The 22917-nt window shown below is 41.7% G+C and overlaps 1 protein-coding gene across 1 annotated transcript; it reads right to left on the bottom strand.

Annotated features, from left to right (window-relative positions):
• LOC129151149 (stromelysin-2-like) lies at positions 1 to 10243 on the bottom strand. Its single transcript, XM_054725062.1, is given in 10 exon segments — positions 1 to 11; positions 2114 to 2206; positions 3262 to 3365; positions 4298 to 4492; positions 4806 to 4974; positions 8497 to 8622; positions 8748 to 8896; positions 8992 to 9209; positions 9212 to 9238; positions 10124 to 10243. Coding segments are annotated over 10 exon segments (1212 nt in total).
• Positions 10244 to 22917: the final 12674 nt, after the last annotated feature.

Genomic DNA, 22917 nt, shown 5'->3' with positions numbered 1-22917 from the left:
TTACTTGATGCCTGGATAAAAAACAGAAAGAGAAAAATACCCCAAATCAAGCAAGGCCATAAATGTTCTACTTAAAAAATTTGCTTCAGAGCTCACCTAGACAGAGTGATGTTTTTCTATGTCCAGGGTAAGATTGCTAGATTATAAGCTCCCAAAAAAGGCATTTCTGCTTTCAGACTTTCTTTAGCAGAATTAGATTTTGACCTGAGTTATCTGGTTAAATGTTATATGTCTGTGACTCCACATAATTCACTATGGAAGACATGTAATACAGATTTAAAATACCACAAACTGTGGATTCAAACACACATTTATTACTTCAGTTTCTGCGAGACGAGCGTCTGGACGTGGCTTAGCTGGGGTCTCTGCATAAGATCTCCAGGCATTATCTGGAGGCTCCACAGAAATCTGCTTCCAAGCTCCCTCAGGCTGTATTTACTTTCTTTCCTGGCTCATTACCACCTCCCGAGGCTATTTCCTGATGAGTCCCAGCTTGTGCACAGAAACAGCTTCCCTCCATCTCCCCAAACCTAGAGTTACTGGATCCCTTCCTGCAGGTGCAGTCATACTTCTCCCAATTGCCTGAACCAAAACTGACCAAAGGTAGGAATCACTAATACATCCACTGCACCTCTTTCTGAGAATCCTCCCCAATTCACCATTGATGTGCAAGCTCAAGTTTGTCAATAGTCCTTGGTTTCACATTGGGTAATTTGCTTTGTTTCAGTTTCTTTTTTTTTTTTAAATATATTTTATTGATTTTTTACAGAGAGAAAGGGAGAGGGATAGAGAGTTAGAAACATCGATGAGAGAGATACATCGACCAGCTGCCTCCTGCACATCCCCCACCGGGGACGTGCCCGCAACCAATGTACATGCCCTTGACCGGAATCGAACCTGGGACCCTTCAGTCCGCAGACCGACGCTCTATCCACTGAGCCAAACCGGTTTCGGCTTTGTTTCAGTTTCTTAATAGATTTTTGTTCTGATATTAGACCAGCCTATGACCAAACTTTAGCTGGTGGTTTTCTCCCCCACATTATTCTCCCTTGCCACTCTGTCATTTCTTTAATAACATCTTTATAATTATCAATTATATATTTATTTGTGTTCCCTTTGTTTGATGTCTACTCTCACTAGACAAAATTTAAGGAGGTTGCATTAAATGTGTTTTCCTCACTGTCCTACACCTTGCATCCAAGACAGTGCCTGTCATTTAATGAATGGATAAAAGAATGAACAAGCTTCTACATCATATCTGGTATGGCGCAAAGCATAAAACTTAGTGTTGATAAACCTGTCATACAATTAGCATCTGCACACAAACTCTTATCACCAGGAACTGCCAAGTACAAAATGGTAACAAATAACAAGGGAATATTTTAACGAGACAATGAGGAGGATATGAGAAATTTTGTCTCCAGGGCATTCAGAGAGCTCAATGAAAGAAACTTTTGGATTAAAAAAGAGGTGGCTAAATTTCAAGCTAATTCTGTTTTCTCATCTGTAAATGATGACATGGGCTACATGATTTGTGAGGTTTCTAAGCTCAAATATTCTAGAATTCCATTTCCCTGTTTTGTCCAGAATCAGTACTATGGGACAACTATTGACTAAGGTTTTTCTTCCTTAGGTGTGTAAGGAATTTACAATATCTGGGAGGTAAAAATAAAGATCCTGTTGGTAAGGGAAGGGGAGAGGGTATGTGATAGCGATATGCCCCACCATGGAGTGTGTGTTCCTACTACACTTACTAGCAGAACATCTGTTCAATGATCAGTCCACAGTGTGGTCATTGTGTTGAAAATAAATTATTCTAGAAAGTAAGGAACAGTCCAAAAATATAAATCTTTATTTAAACAGTAAATAAAACCCCCATGGAGATACAGTCTCTGCCTATTGCACACGAGTACTTCTCACTTCTCTTTAATATAATCTAACAGCAAGTGAAGTGGTCCAGATAAATGCCCATGACCTGTGAAGATGACTGCAAGGCTCGTCTTCTTTGGCATTGCACATGCAGAAAAATCCATCATTCTGACTCATTATAAATTATGTGAAAAATTATTAAATTCATTAAAAATGAATCTGTCTTTTCCATATCTCACCTCACATAACCAGTTGTTACTCTTCAATATGCATGTCACCATCCTGATGTTGAGGTCAAACTCAAACTTTGATGATCCACTGAAGAAACAGAAAAATCCTGTAAATATAAATGAGGAAGATAATGAGGAGTGCTTCAAATAAATCAATTTGCAACACATTTATTATCAGAGTGGGTTGATAATAAATGGCATTTAAGTGGTTACTCTATGCCAAGGACTGTTCTCATGCTCTGCATGCTTTATTTCACCTATAGTTATTATAAAAGTGTAAGGTACTGCCAATGAGGAAAACTCTGAAAATTAGGGATATATTGCAATTTTCCTAAGGTAACATCTCTAATGAAAGATGGAGGAAGTACTTCATCTCATCAGTCTGACTCCAAAGCCAATGCTCTAAAACATGAAATTATACTACCTTCAAATTGATAAAATTCTGTGATATTTCAAAAATTTAATTTATTCTCTCTCTTCCCAGTCCCCTCTTCCCCCACTAGGTCCTAAATCACAGTTTAGGAGGAGATTGGACCCAAGAGAATTAGGCCAATGATAAAACGCACTGGGGGCCACTTCCTGCTGAGCACACATTAACTTTACCTTAGTAACAAGACCATCAGCCTCATGAGCATTCTGATTGTTAAGCCCTGGCCATTCTCTCCAAATTAATTAAGAAAAAGAACCAATTTTATTTTCTTATCTACCCATTACCAGGGATGAAATCTTGTCTATTTTGAGCATATGGGAGGGCTACTATTTATTTACAAATGAATTATTTAGTGCAGACAATTGCCAACTGCCCTGAAGGCCAGACTTGGCACCTGGAGATGTAATAGGAGAGAGTGAGAGAGGAGGATGACACCCAGCCATTCTTAAACATGACTCACACTTGGTTGTATTATTATGCCAACGATAATGACTAAGCTGTTAGGAACTATCGTTTAGATTTGATGTGCAGGTGTAAAACAAGGACTTGGAAATTGTTCAAGAAAAAAAAAATTTAATCTAATTTGCATAAATTAGAAAATCAAAGTTTGCAATAATTTGGAGTAAAAAGACATAAGACTGAATAGTTTGAAATATTTTTGATTCTCCAAATCATTTTGATATAAAATGCCCCAACATGTCCCCATTGGCAATGAAATAAGTGTCTTCATACCAAATGCCTCTAATACAGCATCAACCTTTGGCTCAACTCCTGGAAAATCATCTGCTATCAGTCTGGGGAGGCCTTGCTCCATGGACTGGCTGTTTTCGTCACATCTGTACCGAATGAAAGAAACACAGCTCAACATTGTGCAGAGGTCCCACTGCATGCGACAGTATGAAGTAATGTGAAGGCTACAGTGTGGAATCCTGGAGAGTCCTCAAGTAGTGTTTTGAAGTGTTAAACATTTTTATGGTTAAAAACATATGTGACTTTCCTGGACTTTAAACTTAGCACATAAATCAGAATTTTCTCAGGAACAAAGACATAATGCTATTGTACAGAGGCTCCATATGTATGTGTGAGGTCGGTTTTCTAAACCTAGACACACGGAGCCGAAGTGCCCTTCTGCCAGAAAGGCATGAAGACTGCATACACATAAGACGCAAAGTGAATTAAATCATTTGACTAAAAATAAACGTTTTGTTCTCTATCACACTTGCCCCATAAACTTTGTCTTTACAGCCTGACACACATAAGCTTCCAATGGTGGCCATTGTCTAGACCTCAGTTAGTCTCTCCTGATGTCTTTTTTTTTTTTTTAAGGATTTTAAATCGATGTTTAGAGAGAGAGAGAAGGAGAGGTAGAGAAAGAGAGGGAGAGAAATTGATGTGAGAGCAAAACATCGATCAGCTGCCTCCTGCACGCCCCACTCCTTGGGATGGAGACTGCAACCCTGGCATGTGCCCTGATGGGGAATCGAACTGGCAACCTTTCAGTACACAGAATGACACCCAACCAACTGAGCCATGCTGGCCAGGGCTCTCCTTATTTTTTTGGAGTCTGGATATATGAGCCAGGAATTAACTGTTCTGAGAGCCCTTTATTCTATCTGGGAAGTTGAATAATCATAAGTTGGTTCCCTCATAATCAGAAAGTTTGAAGTTAGACAAAATTAGAGGGTAAGAGTGAAGGATATCCTTGAAGAAAGAAATAATTTTCTTAATTCATTAGGCTGCATACAAAGTCATTCACATTGTGTCTTACCTCCCGTATTTGTCCTCTACAAAGAAGTATGTTTTCTTTTCCTTATCAGAAACAGCTGCATCAATTTTCCTTATGGTTGGAGAAAAACGCAGGGTGTGGATGCCTCTCAGATAACCTGCTTGCACCTCATTTCCTCTGATGGCCCAGAACTGCTTTCCTATTGAAAAAAGAAACCCAAGAAATGGTGAGAGAACCCTTTTGGTTTTAGAAATGATTTTAGTGCGTTATTATGAAAAAGAGGAAGTCTTGGTTTTAATTCTAACCACTAACCCAATGCCCAGTTCATAGCTGATATTTAATAAATATTCTCTGAATGAGTAAATGAGTAAGTTAAAACGCCTTGGGATGCGGGACAAATTGTTAAAAATCAGGACTGTCCCGCCAAAAGCGGGACATCTGGTCACCTTAGCTTATATGCATGCATACAAGTCCTTTGGTTGATCTCTCCCCCTAACTTTCCTGACAATCATCAGGGGGAAGCTAGGATGCCTCATTTCCCCAGCATCACTCACCATACAGCGACTGAATGCCATTCACATCATCTTGAAAAAGGCGGAACCTGGCCAGGTCTGTGAGTGAGTTGTAGACTGGGTACATCAAAGCTTCAGTGTTGGCCAAGTGTTCGAGACCCAGGGAATGGCCAAGTTCATGAGCAGCAACGAGGAATAAATTGGTCCCTATTTAGGAAATCATAAATAAGAGTTACTTATGTCTTAAATGCATGTACATTACAGATGTCAGCTGTGTATTTTATTTGTTTACTTTCAGGAAGCACACAGGCCTTTTTATGCCTTTGTTTTTTGGTTAATTGGTCAATTGGCTGATTACACTTTTAATGGAAAGTCAAGTATTTTTCAAGATGTTTTTCTGACATTAATCTTTGAGACAAAGGGTCCATCCATGTCCAACTTCTCCCCTCTCCAGCCTCAGAAACAGATTAATTTCATGAATACTGGGTCCCTTTCCTTGTACTCTAGAATAGAACAAACCTACTGGTTTAGTACATCATAAATATTTCTCTTCATTTGTCAGTGAAAACCTTAACCCTGTTTCAAAGAATTAACATTTCTGAGTTACTAAGTTAAATGAATCACAGTTTATTTATTTGAATTCTGAAATCCTTAAACAATCTTATTGCTATTGTTTAGCATCAGAAGATTGCCTACATAATTTCAGCTTCATGATTATTATTCAGCACATATTAGGTCCAAAAATATTAATAATAATAGATGTTATAAGAATTTTAGGAGAGCTTTTAGACATAACATGCTCAATCATGTCTAGTATTTGTCACAATACTAGCTATATTCAGTTGTTTTTCAGATTATTGAAAAAAATATTGTTGAGATTGGAAGTCATTGGGTAATTATGATTGATATAACAAGTAAGTCAACAAGTATTATTTGTGTAACTTGTGATTCTAGCAAAGTTCTCATTTTAAATTTTGCAGGAAGAAGTTAGTTCAATTAAATCAAGAATTTAATCTAACACTAACCTTCCATTTATACTTTCTGTAGAGATATTGTTTGTATTTTGATTATAAATCCCAGTTAAATCTCAGAGTTAGTATTATTTGTTTTAGCTAATTGGACTAATAATTTAGCTAACGTTTGAAAATTTTGGAATCCATTACTCAAAGTATACAGTTATAAAATGGGAAACATTCTGCCTAAAAAGTTTGGACATTTTATTTGGGGTTAGTCCTGTCCTTCAGAACAAGTCCATAAAAACTCTTTAACCTGGAGTGAGTACAATGCTGATTTAACCAGGAAAACCTGGTTAATTAAATTCTGGAATTTAATTCCCATTTTGTAATTGTCAAAATTTCATTCTTTAATATGACCTTTTCTCCTTTCTTTCCTTTTGATTCAAACTGGCCCAACCAGCACCCTGACTCACCTGCCTCCTTCTGCCATGCATATCCACACCCTTAATCATTAAGCCCTCAGGACAATGAGGTTCTGATAAGTATCAAATAATCTTAGGAACAAAGCCTGACCTAGAGACAGAGTTTTAGTCAAACTAGTGGTGCCATCTAGGCCTCAGGTGTTTCAGCTCCAGGCCCAGAAAAGAGGGGAAACCATGGCAACACCATGGCTGACATTAGGACCAGATGCACTGATCAACAACCCCTATCCTTACATAGACCAATGAGTAGAGACCACAACCCTGACCACAATCCTAACTCCCTTAGTCACCATGATTAATGATTTTCCCTCTCTCCTGAAAGCCATCAGGGAGCCAGGTCTTTGAGCATTAGCTAACCTGTCTCCAGGTGGGGTACACTTCCTAAAACAAACCCTTACTTTCTTTGCTACAAGCTCCTTTTTGTGTCTTATTGGACTCTGATGTTGGCAGGCAAATGACCCCTTTAGTCCAGTAACAACTTCTGTTTTGAAAAGTAAAGAAGTAACTGGGAAAGACTTTGTATGCATATCCTATCTAATAAAAGAGTGATATGCAAATTAACCATCACTCTGCTATACCCACAAGCCACGCCCACCAGCCAATAAGGAGCAAATATGCCCAACCAAGATGGCTACGGCCACAGAGAGCAGGAGGGAAGCTTGGGTTTCCCGGGCAATGGAGGAAGCCAAGCTTTCTGCCTACCCTTGCCGGCCTAGGCCTCCACTCAAGGCTACAAAGTTTAAATGATAGAAGATAGATAAGTCCCAACAGAAATGGCTGCTGCCACGGAGCAAGCAGAAGGCTTGGCTCTGCTCCAGGCTACAAAGTTTCAATTGTAGAAGATAAATAAACCCCAGATACCAGGGCCTCCGCTTGGGTCACCAGGGGGCGTGGCCAGCCTGCAAACCACCACAGGCCCCTTGCCTAGGCCGCCCCATGCCCCAAGGGAACCCCCACCCTGACCTGGGACACCCTTCAGGGCAAACCAGCCAGCCCCCACCCATGCACCAGGCCTCTATCCTATCTAATAAAAGAGTAATATGCAGATTGACCATCAATCCAACACACAAGATGGCTGCCCCCATGTGGTCAAAGATTCTTCTCCCATGTGGACACAAGATGGCCACCACAAGATGGCCAGCAGGGGAGGGCAGTTGGGAGGGACCAGGCCTGCAAGGGAGGGCAGTTGGGGGTGATCAAGTCTGCAGGGGAGGGCAGTTAGGGGTGACAAAGCTGGCAGAGGAGTGAAGTTGGGGGCAACCAGGCCTGCAGGGAGGGGAAGTTGGGAGGGACCCAGGCCTGCAGCGGAGAGCAGTTGGGGGGGACCAGGCCTGCTGGGGAGGGCAGTTAGGGGCAAACAGGCTGGCAGGGGAACAGTTAGGCATCAATCAGGCTGGCAGGGGAGTTGTTAGGGGGTGATCAGGCTGGCAGGCAGAAGCTGTTAGGGGCAATCAGGAAGGCAGACAGGCAAGTGGTTGGGAGCCAGCAGTCCTGGATTGTGAGAGGGATGTCCGACGGCCCGTGGGATCGGGCCTAAATGGGCCGTCGGACATCCCTCGAGGGGTCCCAGATTGGAGATGGTGCAGGCTGGGCTGAGGGACACCCCCTGCCCACCACGAATTTCATGCACTGGGCCTCTAGTATGTATATATATATATATATATATATATATATATATATATATATCTCCATGGGATATATAAGACCCTCATATATATCCCATGGACACAGACAATAGGGTGCTGAAGGCCTGGGGTGGGGAGGTGGGGATGGGCTGGAGGGGGTCAATGGGGGAAAAAAGGGGACATCCGTAATACTTTCAACAATAAAGAATTATTTTAAAAAAATAAATGTAAAAAAAAATTAAAAAAAGAAGTAATTGGGGGAAATTTTCCCAATTGGATATAAACAATAGCCAGGACACATGTTCATATAGACTTAATGCAATATATTATTCCTTGGGTACCTGCAATTTGATATAATGAGAAGTTATTTTTAATGAAGGTTCTAAGATCAGACAAAACCCACAGTCATCAAAGAAATACTTAATGGTCTATCCTATATTTTGCTTACCAAAACAGAGAGTAAACTTTTAAGACATCTGGAAATGTTTTTGATAATGATTAAAATAAAAGTATATTCTGTAGATGCTTGACTCATTGGAAAATCCAGAACACCCCATTTCTGGAATAATCTTAGTTATCAAGACTATTATTATTAAGTTATTAGTTACAGTTTCCAAGTATAAAAATAATCAGCACCAAAATTATTCTGACAGAAGTATAACTAACCTGATGCATCCTTTGTCCATTGTTCATCATCATCAAAGTGAGCATCTCCATTAATCTCTGGCCCGGGTGGGCAGGCATGAGCCAAAACCTTTCCAGGTCCATCAAAAGGGTAAAAGTCTCTATGTTCTAAAACAGAGAATGTTTTTTACTGGAAAGAATGGTAATTAGAATCTCTTTGGACCCTTTTTCAATAAAACAGCATCATGTAAAATAGATGCATTTCATGATTTGTTTGTTTGTTTGTTTCTTACTTCTAACTGCAGAAGTGATCATTATGTCAGCCTCTCCTTCATACATCCTCGAGAATGTCAGTGGAGTCATCTCCTCCCAGACTCTCAGAGCTTTCTCAATGGCAGAATCAACAGCATCTCTTGGCAAATCCAGTGTGTAATTCACAATCCTGAATGAGAACAATTGAAGAAGATATTTTCTCCTGACATAGCCCTTTATAAAATCCCAGTATAATGTGGAAACCGCTCAGGCCCCATTCATTACCTGTAGGTGAGGTGAGTCTTCCTCCACTTTGGCATGCCAGGAAAGGTCCTGAATGCTCCCACGTCAGGGACTCCACACCTGGGCTTGCGCATCATCTCCAGCATGTCTGGGTCCAGCTTCCCTGTCACCGTCAGCCCCAGGAACTTCTGCATTTCTTGGATTTTTTTAACCACAGGGCTACTGTCCTTCCTTCTAGCAAACTGTTTTGTGTCTTTTTTGCAAGGTTGTAGTAGTCTTCTAGGTAGTGCTATTGGGATAGAATGTGTAGTTTTTAGGTCATTCTTAGGATTTTTTAGCCTTTTGGAGAAGGACATTTGTGCAGTTGCCCACTTAATCTATTTGAAGTATTTCTCCAGTTTGCTGAAATAAAAATAAATGTCATATTCTGTTTTGCATCCTTTGCAAGGTTGTAGTACTTTTGTAGATATTGCTTATGTATCAATAAATGCAATTTTAAGGTTATTTTTAGCAATTTATCCAAATTTCAGAATTTATTTTAGTCATTGCTTAGTTTATTAAAGCAAAAGTAGTTATCACACTTAATCTGATTTTTAATTAAGACCCTCATTTAATCATTTTATCTTCATACTAAATTTTAAGTTCATTGCAATTTAGCTTGTTTACCAAGTAAGCAATTTAAAGTTAAAAATTTGAGTCCTGCATCCTTAAAGAAACTCTCCTTGACATGACTGTATGGAGAGTTTGGGTGAATATATATAACTTTATCCACTTTGTTAATATAGACTTGGTTCAAGACTGAAGTGGAATAAATTCTTTTGACAAGTAACATATGAATCAGAAATCATTTGAAGATTAAAACGAGCAAGTTCTCCCTCCCTAATTATTTTAACTACATAAATTCTAAAGCAAGAGATGTTTCATGCATTTTTTATTTGCTATTTTCATTTGTAAAGCCCCAAAGCTGCTACTATTTCATTGTAAAACATTGATTAATTTTATCGCCTTCCTGTGCCTTTCTTTCCTTCTCTGTGAAAATAAAGGGACTTCCCACCTCCAGCAAATTTAATATTGTCTAATGTTAAATTGTGGCAACACAGTAACCTCCAATCCGATCACATTTGCTTTACCACTTGGGGGGCAGTGGTGGAATGACTGCAACTTAAGGAAGTACCTGGACAAGATCCATGTTGGGGCCCTCCTCCTCCTCCTCCTCCTTCTCCATCGCTCCATTCAGGGAATACACCTAGCAGACTGACAGACAAAACAGCACAAGGATGGTAAGACGGTTCATTCTCACTGTTCTTCCCTTGTTATAGAAGACCGGAGAAGAACCAAGCAATGCTTAGAGAGATGGAATTACACTTTATTATTGTTACACGTGGGCCAAGAGAAAACTGTATTTCAAATTCTGGGCCCCAACATGGAGGAACTTTTCCTATTTATATCTTTTTACCTTCTTTGTCTCCCAAATATGGGGTGTTTCTGGCCCCCTTTGCAACTTCTTAAAGAGCCCCTATGTGCTGGGGCTTTGAGACCTCAACCAAAGGCTTGGCCTGGTGCCAGCACTGATAACTTCATCTGGGGAAGGTTTATGGCCTCTCTGGAATGGCAGTAATCTTATTTCCTTATTATTTAAGCAAGCATTTACAGAAGCCAAAATAGCAGGGTTAAAATTTCAAACAGCAGTTTTTATATAAGTTGAATGCTTCATTCCCCACTGGTTTTATGTACATGAGTCAAATCATTGACTCTTTTGGGTCATTGTTGGGGAGGGAGTTATATTGACCCCTGAGGACTATAAGCTTAATAGAATTAAGTCAGTGGACCTGTTTATAAGATAAGGGCCAGAATGAGGGCCCAGAATAATCTCTAGAGGGTCCGAAGAGTCCTGGACTCTCTATTTTGCCTGGCTGTCTTAAGTCGGGTGTGATGAAGATATGTCGGGATCCTGTCGACCTTGACTGCCGTGGGGGTGGTCCTTTCCAGGTAGGAGTCAGTCCTTGGGTGGCAAATTTCTTTATCTAAACAGAGTAACCAGGGCAGTAGGGATGAACCGGATCAGAAGTTGGTACAGGCAGAGCGTCTTGGATGTGCTTCTGGACTGCTTTCTGGGTGGACTATAAAGCCTGTAAGAACTTGAGTAAAGATTGGTTCTTGATTTCAGTTTTTATTTACTAGAATCTGTAGAGGCCCCACTGGTTTTTAGGGCAGCCTCCCAGGCTGCTTCTTCTGCTTCTACTGCCCGGAGGCAGGAGATGCAATGGGGTCAAATCTTTTGGATCAGTAGGCCACCTGCCCTTTTTTAGGGGCTGAGACTTTGGGTAAGAACCCCTTTAGCTATGCCCCTTGTCTCACATATGTAGGGGTGTAAAGACTTAGTTACATCTGGTAGCACTAGTTGGCCCATTGTCCTTGCTCTGCTTATGTCTGTCTAACTGCCTACTATATATTACCTCAAGGATCCTGGCTCTGAATTTTTTCAGGGAAAATGGACGTCGGATTTCTTCTGCAATTACTTCCTGCTAAAGGGGGACGGAGTTTTCTTTCAGAGCCAAGAGATCCTTGCTGTCTGTAAGAGGGATGATGAGGCCTGGGCACAGAAGGAGGTAGGCTTGTGACCTGGTGGAGACAAACTGTAACAAATGGTCCAGTGGAAGGGAAAGAAAACATTTCAGTGTTAATAACCTCTATTGAAATAAAATTTTTCTCCTCAAAATTACCTCTATGTTTATCAAAAGAGCCAAATCAAGACCAATTTATCTATTGTATTCAATTTGGCCTGATTGTTTGCATAAACAACAAGAATGGTAACTGACTACCTTTGCTGGAATTTCATGATTGAATCTTAATGTGCCCCGTAGAGCCAGGGAGCCAAGCTATCCAGCTGCCATCAGGCCTGCCTGCAGTAAGGCCCATCTCAGTAGCCCTCCTACTCATTGCAGCCTAGAGTGCATGGGAGTTCTGCAGGGACAAAGAGGCACCCTTATTGCTCCCCTTCTACTCTGACCAACCGCCGGCAATGGTAGGATATGGGCCTGATGCTCCAGCGCCAGCTGTTTTCACGGCTACCAAGCAGGATACCAGGCTTTCTTTGTGGCACTCTTATTGTCTTCAAGTCTCCAGAGTTCAGACAGGGCTTTTTAAAACATGATACTCCAGTCAAAGTTTTCAGTCAATAAAACCACTATTGGAAACTGTTCTTATTGATTTTATGCAAATAAATGTATTGCCATGATTTATTAAGCATTGCCAAATTTCGAAGGAATTATATAAGGAGAAAAAATATACTGACTTGCTTTAAGATCTTCTGATTTTCCTTGTCAGTCCTTTTCTGGACTCTTCACAGTAATATAACTGTCTACAAATGGCAAGAAGAAATTCAAAATGTGTCTATACTAAAATAGACAGTTACAGCTGTCCCTGTAGTAGGGTTCCCCCTACTTGACTTGTCCTTAAATTATATATGGTCTCTGGAAGGGGTGACTCGCCCTCTCAGAATGGTTAAGGAAGCTTTATTCCTTCACAGGGTTTCACATGTCACATGTCACAGGACCTCACAGGGTCTGTAATTCCTGTGACAGAGGGCTGGCACTTACCATTCCCCTCTGTTCTATACAGGCCTTCCCCACTTTCCTAAAGTTGAGGTTTGTGCCACCCCTGACATGGGCACGGTCACACAGGCCTGCAAGGCAGTATACAGGTCTCAATAGAGACCAAAACCTGAGGGGTGTTTTTCTTTTCCCATTTGGGCACCTGCCCTTTTGGCAACTGCATTCAAATCTGCAAGAGAATTAAAGGTCAATATATTTACATACTGAAGTATAACATTGGCACTGTGGCTGCTTCTGACAGTCAAATTTTCTGCTACCAAACATGACACATAGTAGGGCTATGCAAACATCTCAGGGAGGTGACTAAAGTCCATTTTTACCTTCCTACACAAAGCAAAATTGTCCTTGTCTCTCTGGAGTCATGTCCATGAAGATGCAGGCATCATCTAAGTCTATTATACAGTTTTCTGCAGGCCACAGTCAGGGCTATGCGTGGCAGCCGGTTCTTCTTTCTAGCCATAAACACAGTCTGTCCAATTTCCCTAAAATGTATTCTGGCATGGGAGAAAGTTGTTTTGCTGTAAACAGGCAGCTTAACTCTTACATAACTGGGCTTTGACATCTGCCTAGAAAGCCGTAATTTATAAGTTTACCATGCGGCCTTAGGTCCTTCCAACCTGGCAGGATTTCTGCCAGTCCCTCAGTCAGACTCCCCCTCTCTTGGAGAATCTCAAAGTCCTGAAGGCTTCTGGGTCCAGGAAGCGCGCCTTTCCTTTGCCCTTTTTGTTAACCCTGTTTACTAGTTACAGGGCCCTGCCTTCCTTGTCTCTTGTTGCCCTTTGACTTTAAGCTGCCAGTCCAAAACAGCCAGAGTTGCAGTTAGAAACAGCTTTGCATATTGCAAAGCGCTCCTGTGGCAGTGGCTTGGGTATTAGGCTCCTGCCTTCCCACCCGTCTCTTTGTGGCAGAGCAGCGACCAGGCCTCTCCCAAGGGAGTGCACTGGCAGGGGATCTCAGCCCCTCTGCTCCCAGCAGCAGCAGGTATTGGCAGTTGTTCTTGTAGTTCTGAACCCTTTCAGCACATTTGCAAACAGGGAGCTTTCACTAGCTCTATCTGCTGCTTTCACAGATCCCGGGCTCGCTGCTCTATTCCTGGGGCTGTTGGAAGGCTAAGTAGCAGTCACTGGCTTCTGGTTTAACCCCTGTAGCCAGCAAGCCAAAGGCCTAAGTCTTGTATTGCTTGTTGTAAAATGCTCGGCAGCTGGGCAGCTCTAGTGTCAGGTAAACGTCTGCAGTCCCCCGCTTGTCACTATTGCTGCTGTTTCTTCCTGTGGCTGCAGGCTTCTAGGGCATCCTAAACAACAGCCTCAGGCCCGCGTCCCTCCCCCCCCCCCCCCCCCCCCCCCCCCCCCCCCCCCGCACCTACCTTCCTTCTCCTGGCTCTTGGGGGCTGAGTCTGCCTAGCAACCAGTTCTAAATCACCAGGGCGGCTGGGGACTTCAGCTCTGTTTCTCCTCTGCTTGGCTCCTGGGAGTTTAGGTTTTTTTTTGTTTTGTTTTGTTTTTTAATGTATTAGAATTCTTTATTCTTTTTTTTCTTTTTTTTTTTTAGAATTCTTTATTCTTAGAAACCTCAATCCTTTATGATTACCAAAAGTGAACGTCAGCATTTTTAGATTAATATTTATGAACACACTTTAAATGTACTTTTCCAAAAAAATATACCTAAACCTTCTGTGATAAAGCTAAGAGCAGGTAAATTAAAACTTGTCTAGTAAAAACTGCTATATTTTTCCTTATGTAATTTCAAGTATATTGCATCAGTCTAATTTAGTATTGGAAGGGTTAAAAAGAATAAAACGAGGCAAAGATTAATTGTGCTCGCAGAAAAATTGCAACCTTGAGTCTAGTGCAGTTCAGATAAGACACCTGGTGGGCTACAGACCAGACCCCTACGCCAGCAGAGTGGTCTGCAGCCAGTGAAAATCAACAAAAACCTACGAATCCCTGCTTCATAATTAACTGCCAACACCCACCCACCCACACCTTTCTCTATTAACTATGTACTCTGAACTGAAACAAGGTAAATGGTCTGAGAACCTGTATATTTAGGCTTTTTACATTTAAGGATACTTTTTTCTTTCTGTAACAGTTGCTTTCCCTCATAGATTTTTCCTCTTTACTCTAATCCCCTAGAGAATCTTAAATCCTCCTTCTTTACTACTCTTGATCTCTCCAACCACCCCTGTCCCCCAGCCCAGGGCTCCTCTATCTCAGCAGGCTGAGAGCCTACCACCCTACCCAGCGAATCCCATCACCACTACCCTATCTCACACCCGCTCCGGAGCAGTTTTTGGCTCTCTTCCTCCCCCCACTCTGGCACTAGCCTTAAAGTGCCCCCTTCGGGAGATTGCTGGTGCCAAATCTGCCTTCATGCCCAGGGCCACGCATATACTCCCCACTGGTGCCCCCCCCTTCTAGTCAGAGCGGGTGCTGTCTCTGATAGAGACCCACTGTAAATCTATCAGGAAGGGCAGGCAGGTGGCTGGTCTCGGGATCACATGATTCTCCTTTTGCTAGCAGGGCTAAAAATGCAGCCTACAAAGCAGTTAATTATGAGAAATCTGGCAGTCTTTCTCTCTCACCTGACGGAGGCCATGAGAAAACGTATTCATCTTAACCCAACAAGCCTTAGCAGGGGAGAAAAGGGGCGTGGTCTAGCCTTTGTTTAACCTTCTCTGCTGGAACATTTCCAAGAAGCACCCAGCAGCCCCGCCTTACCAGGGTTGGAGGCAAACCTTTTTTTCTAGGAAACCTCAATCAGCCAGAGGGGAGATAAGAAAGCCATAAATAAAAGTTCTTTGTTCTTTGAAATATACTACTTTGTTGCAAATAGTTCACTTGAAAAGACTTCTCTCTTGCTTTTTTACAAGCAATCTTGAAACCTAGTCAGCTTTTGTTTTAGCCTTTTTTTTTTTTTTTTGGCTACAACCTTCACAAATTTATACCTTTAAATTAACCCCAGAATTCCAAAATTTCAACCTAATACAGTAAAATCACAAACATAGACAGGAATTTCATTAGCTAAGTGGGCTGATTCCCTCTCTGACAGAGAGCAAAGAAACAAACAAACAAAAACCCTGGGAGAAAGGATATCCCAGCAGCTGCTTGGGGGGTTTTTGCAATTTGCCAGAGCACCCAGCCTTACTATACACAATCAGGCTTTCCCCTAAAGTGGGGTTTGCCCTATCTTTAAACAAATTAAACAACAGAAAGAGATAACAAATACTCTCATGTGTACAGCCAGATGGCACAAAGTAGCTTTTGCTTCACACAGACTCTCACACTTACATTTATACACCAGACAATCTGAGTTTTTGACTTCTACCAGATATTTACTCAGAGTTTAAACAGTCCATCTGATTCCTGATTAATTACCTGAGGAAGCCGTATGGCTTCTGGGGAAGTGATCAAACTCCCCCCTCCACTCACTTGGAGTGGGCCTGACTGACTGGGGCCCCTACCATACTGATTCTGTCGACAGGTCCAGAAGTGTCTGTCCACTCTCTCCAGATGCCGCCGGCCGGGTCTTGGGCTGAGGTCCATGGGCGCGCAGAGTCCCCTGGTTCAATTCTGCTAAATCAGCAGGGTGTGCCTTCCTGAGGCCTGTCTGGCGCCCCCTGGCCCCAAACCCGGTCCACTCACCGGAGGCCAAAAAGGCCAAATGTGGTTGATTTCCCAGTCGTTCAGGGAACCATTAATGTTATAGAAGACCGGAGAAGAACCAAGCAACGCTTAGAGAGATGGAGTTATACTTTATTATTATTATTATTATGTGCGGGTTGAGAGAAAACTGCATTTCAAATTCTGGGCCCCAACATGGAGGAACTTTTCCTATTTATATCTTTTTACCTTCTTGGTCTCCCAAATATGGGGTGTTTCCTGTCCCCTTTGCAAGTTCTTAAAGAGCCCTATATGCTGGGGCTTTGAGACCTCAACCAAAGGCTTGGCCTGGTGCCAGCACTGATAACTCCATCTGGGGAAGGTTTATGGCCTCTCTGGAATGGGAGTAGTCTTATTTCCTTATTATTTAAGCAAGCAAGCTTTTACAGAAGCCAAAATAGCAGGGTTAAAATTTCAAACAGCAGTTTTTATATAAGATGGATGCTTCACCCTCAGAAAAACACTTTCCTTGCTATTGGTTTCTGTGTCTACCTTCTAGTGGCTGCCCTTTTATAGGGTGGCAATCTGAACAGCATGATCATGCATCTGTTTTCTTAATCTGAATGACATCAGGAATGTTCACAAAAATTCAATGTAGAAATTATATAGCTAGCCTACATCAGTAATTTACCCCAACCTTCTAAACTTGAGTGATAAAAGAATGATTAGTTTCCAGGAAATGACATTATGTATTGGTAAAGGGGGGAAAATTGACCAGATAATTTATGTTTGTGTGTTTACTGAGAGGTAGCTGACAAGCCTGGTAAAATGCCATGTGTTTAGACAATTAACCAGTGTGATTTTCTTTTATAAAGTCAGTATTTTAAACTCAAATATAAGTAGGTTAGGAATAAATAGATACATGGAAAGAAATTTTAAATATAATTATGGTCTAAAAATGGGAATTGCTGTCTAGGAAGATCTTGGAAGTGATGTTTTATTTCTTGAGTCCTTGTTTGAAACAGCTACTACTGATTTTCAGGTGGATTTGCTGGCCCGAAGGAGGAGGAATGTGAGAAGGAAGGGCCTGTGGAGGAGGGGAGGAGCATGACGATTCTTCTCTGGTGTTCACTCAATTTTGAATGGATATTATGGATTTCAGAATGAATAATATGTTTCTAGCAACCACTCCCTGAAAGCTTGCTAAATGGAAATAAATAAAATTGCATACTGGGCTGAAATGTTCCTCCTACTTCTTCTTCTTCTTCTTTTTTTTTTTTTTCTTTATAAAATTTTTCTTTTTATCTCCTTTCCTCAACCCCCAAGTGCAGAGGAAGAGAAGGATTGAGATTGCTAAGGAAGAATGATTTCAAATCTTCCCTATCTAATCACTCACTTCTGCCACTATAACTTTTTTACATAGTAAGTCTTTCATAACTATTGTTATTAAATTAACCTATTGCTATAAAGGGCTCTAAAATTCTTATTGTATAGAATTATATTTGTTCCTTCACTAAAGATAAATTAACTCTACCATACCTGAATTATATACTTTCAAAGTGGTGGGAGACTAAATTAATGAGTGTGCAGGAAGGATCCTCTGGGCACCGCCCACCACTTCTACCTTACTTGAGGTAGAATGGACAGAGTGCGATTTCTAGGCTCTCAGATATCCAAGCTATGCACTGAGCCAGCCAAGTCAACCTGTGACATAATGCAGCTGAGAAGTTAGCTAGGCAGCATGATGGAGTGTAAATGGACATCAGCTTGAAAATTAGAGGGGTGGGTGGGTGGTGGCACTGACCACCAGATCAGATTTAGAGCAAGCATATATTTTCCATGAGCCATTGTTCTTCCATCCATAAAAATGGGGGTGGATGTAACCTCATTCACAGAGTTATGCTGGGAACAAGTCTTCTCTTATTCACTATAGTGTCTTTACTAGACAAAGCTTGTTGGCATGAAAAATCTGTGGCAGTGCTCTCAATCACTTACTTAGCAAGTTCTGAGATGCCTCATCTTTGTTTGAGTCATAATTTTATTGGTGTTGGCACATTCTGTTGATGGATCTTATTATGTGGTTAGGATACAATGGAAGTTCATGTACTAGGAGCTGTGATTATAATTGGCATTAGCCAAGTACTTGTCTCATGGGAGTGATGTTGGTATATAAGCTTATCCTATATTAAACCATCACATCTTGAAAAATTAATGATTTGAGGTGAGAAGGGACCTACGTTTGTCTTTAAATAATTCATAACTTGTTAAAATTCTGGAGTATGTATGTGGTCAGCAAGTATAGAGTTGTTCTTACAGCAAGGTGAAACCTTTCTAGATACACAGCTGCTCCTGTATGCCAGGCCCTAAATGTGTTATTTCTAATCTTTAGAACAACTCAACAGGGTAGGGATTAGGATCAGAAAAATTAAGTAATAAACTAAAGGTCAGCCAGCTACCCTGATAAGGGATTACTCAGAATCCTAATTATTACAACTTATGTTTATCTAAAACCTCTTGCCTTGCTGAAACCGGTTTGGCTCAGTGGATAGAGCATCGGCCTGAGGACTCAAGGGTCCCAGGTTCGATTCCGGTCAAGGGCATGTACCTTGGGTGCGGGCACGTCCCCAGTAGGGGGTGTGCAAGAGGCAGCTGATCGATGTTTCTCTCTCATTGATGTTTCTAACTCTTTAACCCTCTCTCTTCCTCTCTGTAAAAAATCAATAAAATATATTTATAAAAAAATAAATAAAAATAAAAACCTCTTGCCTTAAACCTTAGCTCTCCCCCAACTTCTTTCTCTCATGTTTTGACAGTTGTTTTACTCATTCTTAGAACTTACCCATGAAATTGCCTTCAACTTACCTCCTTACTCTCTGTTCCCCCCACCACCAACTATCTGATCTGACTTTTCTTTTTATCTATGTCCACCTCCTTTGTCACCTGTGGCTCTTGGCCTGGCTGCACAGATGTTATTCAGATAGAACATATGTCGACAATCCTTTACATTCTGTAACTAAGACTACTTACTTAAAGGTGGAAGGTGGTCCAATTCTTGGGAAAATTGATCAATTTTCAACAACTAACAGCCTCTGAAACTAAAATTGTATATATATATGTGTGTGTGTGTGTGTGTGTGTGTGTGTGTGTGTGTACACACACACACTAAGTCAGCTGTGGCATAATACTAATGACAATATTTTGCAACTTCTTTCTTTGGAAACTGATTTTATTACAGATTTAGTTATTCTGCTGTCACATACTGAGAAATCCACCTCATTTCCTATGCTTTTAATACCAATTTGACTGCTTCAGAATGAGAATACAGTTTATTTCTCGATTTTTACCCATTTTATTTCCCTCAGAGTAATTTAGCTAAATATTTAAGTCACCAGTACTTGCCATGAAAAAGGTTATCTGCTGAAGGAAGCAAAGTATCAAAGTAGGGGTTAGACATATCTCAGAATTGTGGCTTCAGTGCTTGTTATAAATATTAGAAAGCAATGTAACATAATTAAAGCATTGTAACATAAAGAGTCATTATTATTAATAACAGTTGGATACATAAAATAATGCTACCATACTTTCCATTTGCATTAGGTTTCTTTGTTGGGTTGGTTCATTGGGATGGCAGGCTTTTTGGTGGGGGAGAAGCTTATAACTCTTCAGGCCTTAGAAAGGTGTGGGCAGGAAAAGGCACTTGTTTATTCAATGCTTTATCCATGGCAGGCTCTATGCTAGGTGATTTAGCCTTGTGCATCCTCATGACACTCCTACGAGTTATTGAAAAGCCACATCATTTGCTTAGGATCACAGAGAGTAGACTGGCAAAGCAGAGAGCCACCACCATGGTGAGCCAATGAGATACCAGTGTGTCTCCTCACTAGTGTGTTCCTTCCATGCTCAGTGAAGGGGTGTTCTCTGGGCCTACCCAGGGAAAAGATTCCAGTGATGGGTTCTCTAATCTCATGTAATATAACCATTCTAAGGTTTTCATTTACATAGGCCCTCTGGCTCCTTCTGTAATATTATGCCACAGAAGTTTTGGCATCCCTACCTCATCCTATATAATAAAAGCGAAGTATGCAAATTGTCCCCTCAACCGGGAGGTCACCCAGGAGTTCAACCAGGGGGTGGGGCTGGCCGGGGGAAGGGAGGGAGGCCCCGACTGGCAGCCCACAGCCACTAGGGACCCTACCAGTGCACGAATTTCATGCACTGGGCCTCTAGTATACTATAAGACATTGTAACAGAGATTTGAGAATCTATGTCTGCAGAGTATCTGACAAACTTGTGGTTTCTTTGCCAGAATATCAACTGGAGTCATGAATGAGTGCAACATGTTCATAAATTCTTCCCTGTCCAGCCTTGTATTACTCCATCCCAGTTCAATGCCTTTAAGGTACACTCCCACACATGATCCCCTGGTTAAGGGCCAGATCCTCTAATTGGTTTGTAAGTGATTGCTGTTATAGCTAGAATTTGAACTGTGCTGAGACCTGACCTTAGCTATTTTCCTGAAAATAATGATGGGTACAGGTGTTTCAGAAAACCGGAGAAGAACCAAGCAATGCTTAGAGAGATGGAGTTACATTCATTATTATTATTATTACGCGCGGGCCCAGAGGAAAATGTCTCTCAAATTCTGGGCCCCAACATGGAGGAACTTTCCCTATTTATACGTTTTTACCTCCTTTAACTCCCAAATATGGGGTGTTTCCGGACCCCTTTGCAAGTTCTTAAAGAGCCCCTATGTGCTGGGGCCTTGAGACCTCAACCAAGGTGCCAGCACTGATAACTAAAAGATTAAATAGAGGGCCGGAGACCGTGGGGTACCAGGATACAGGCTTTATTGGAGATCACCCTGCCGGGCCGTCTTCCAGAAGGGAAAAGGGCCGGGCCGGGGGTGAGAGCGCCTTTTGAGGGGAGGAAGGAGGGGACGGGGCTTAGGGTACTCAGTCCACGCTGATTGGTGGTTTCATGTGAGGTACATGGTTAGGGGCCTAGGGAATTAGGAATTGGGGGCTTAGGGTATATGGCAGGTGCTGATTGGTGGTTCAATGTACAGTCCATATAAGGTGTTCAGGAATGTCCGGCTGCAGGTGAAGTTTACGTCATACTCTGTCCATCAGTTGGGGGAAGGGAGGATCTATCAATAACTTCGTCCGGGGAAGGTTTAATGGCCTCTCTGAAGTGGGAGTAGTCTTATTTTCCTTATTATTTAAGCAAGCAAGCATTTACAGAAGCTGAAATAGCAGGGTTAACATTTCAAAAAGCAGTTTTTATATAAGATGGATGCTTCACGGGAACCAATTTTTGAGGAGTTAATATCTTGTGAGGTATTGACTCATATAAAGTATTTGTTGATTCTCTATGCAAGGAAGGCTGCATTCCTCTGGCAAGAGGGAGATACTACTTTTGCCCATATGGAGCTTTCAGGGAAATGTAGGTCTTCAATATTTTCAGGTTTATGCACCAATTATTCCAGCTAGAAAGGGTCCAACTTTGCAATTAAATCTGGGACTGATTTTCAGCACAATCTATAATAGATACAGGATTTCCTTTAATGTTGCCATTAATGTCTGTTGGCTTTCATGGTGTAGTTGGAGTAGGTATTTGGTTGTCCTAAGCCTATTACTTTCTTCTGTCAAAATCCCAGAGCAGTTAACCAGCCAATGTTACATGTGTAATTACCATTCCTCTCATACTACTGAAGTGTCACAACCACCTGATTACTCAACACCTCACCATCCACCTTTATCTCTTCACAATCAACCACAGGTGAGATTCTTAGTCACTGAGTCACTGATGCCACTGCAGTCCAAGGGTTATCACTATCCCACTTTCAACACAAATGATCTTAATCTGGTATTCCTAGAAAGCAAAGCCTAAGTTTCAGCATAAGTACCTATTGAGACATATGATCCAGAGGGCTGGATTGAGGGCCAGGGAGAGCAAAGCAGGGAAAATGGAAGAGACAGAAACAAAGATGAATTGTCAACTGAACAGAGATATGAGAAATATGTTGCTCAGTATGAGACTGAAGACCCACTTGAAATATGTTTTGGAGGACATCCTTCTGAACAAAGAAAGGAGGGTGACTTTATCTATTCATTCCTCTCACGTGGTTAAACATTTGCTCCACAAAGGATTGTTCTTTTCACTTTTAGGTTGCATGTGAAGGAACTCTGCATTCCCCCCCCCCACCCCCCCCCGCAGAGCTTGATGCAACACACATAGGAGCAGGAAAGGCAAACAGCGGCGGGGGTGGGGGGTGCAGGGGGGGGGGGGGGGCGCCGGGGGGACAAGAAGCCCACAGCACAGGCCTGTCAGTTTAAAGGTGGGTTTAGAACCTTCACAGAATAGTCGTCACTGCTGTGGTTAGGATATAAGATAGAGATGAGGCCAAGGGAGAATCTGAAGGGGTGTCTGGTAATCTCTGTGACTCAATAATTGTGTTCTTAGGAACATAATCGACAGAAATGCCTACAGATGTGCAGCATTATTTGTAAAAGTTACCAAATGGGACAACCCAAAGCCCATCAGCAGGGGATGAAATGCACAAGCATAACGCTGAGCACAGTAAGGCGTATCAAAGAGAATATATAGTTGATTCAATTTAGTTCAAGAATAGACAAATTTAAGACATGCGTCAAAAGGTGGTTACCTTTGAGCAATAGAGCATAGGGAGTGGATGCTCCTGTGCTGTTTTCCAGGTCGTTAGCCCCAGGGCAGCCATCCTCCTGGCTACTGTG

Source organism: Eptesicus fuscus, chromosome 13, assembly GCF_027574615.1.
Source record: "Eptesicus fuscus isolate TK198812 chromosome 13, DD_ASM_mEF_20220401, whole genome shotgun sequence".
Classification (NCBI taxonomy): domain Eukaryota; kingdom Metazoa; phylum Chordata; class Mammalia; order Chiroptera; family Vespertilionidae; genus Eptesicus; species Eptesicus fuscus.
The sequence above is the reverse complement of the archived record's forward strand: the minus strand, read 5'-3'. Positions and strand labels throughout refer to the sequence as shown.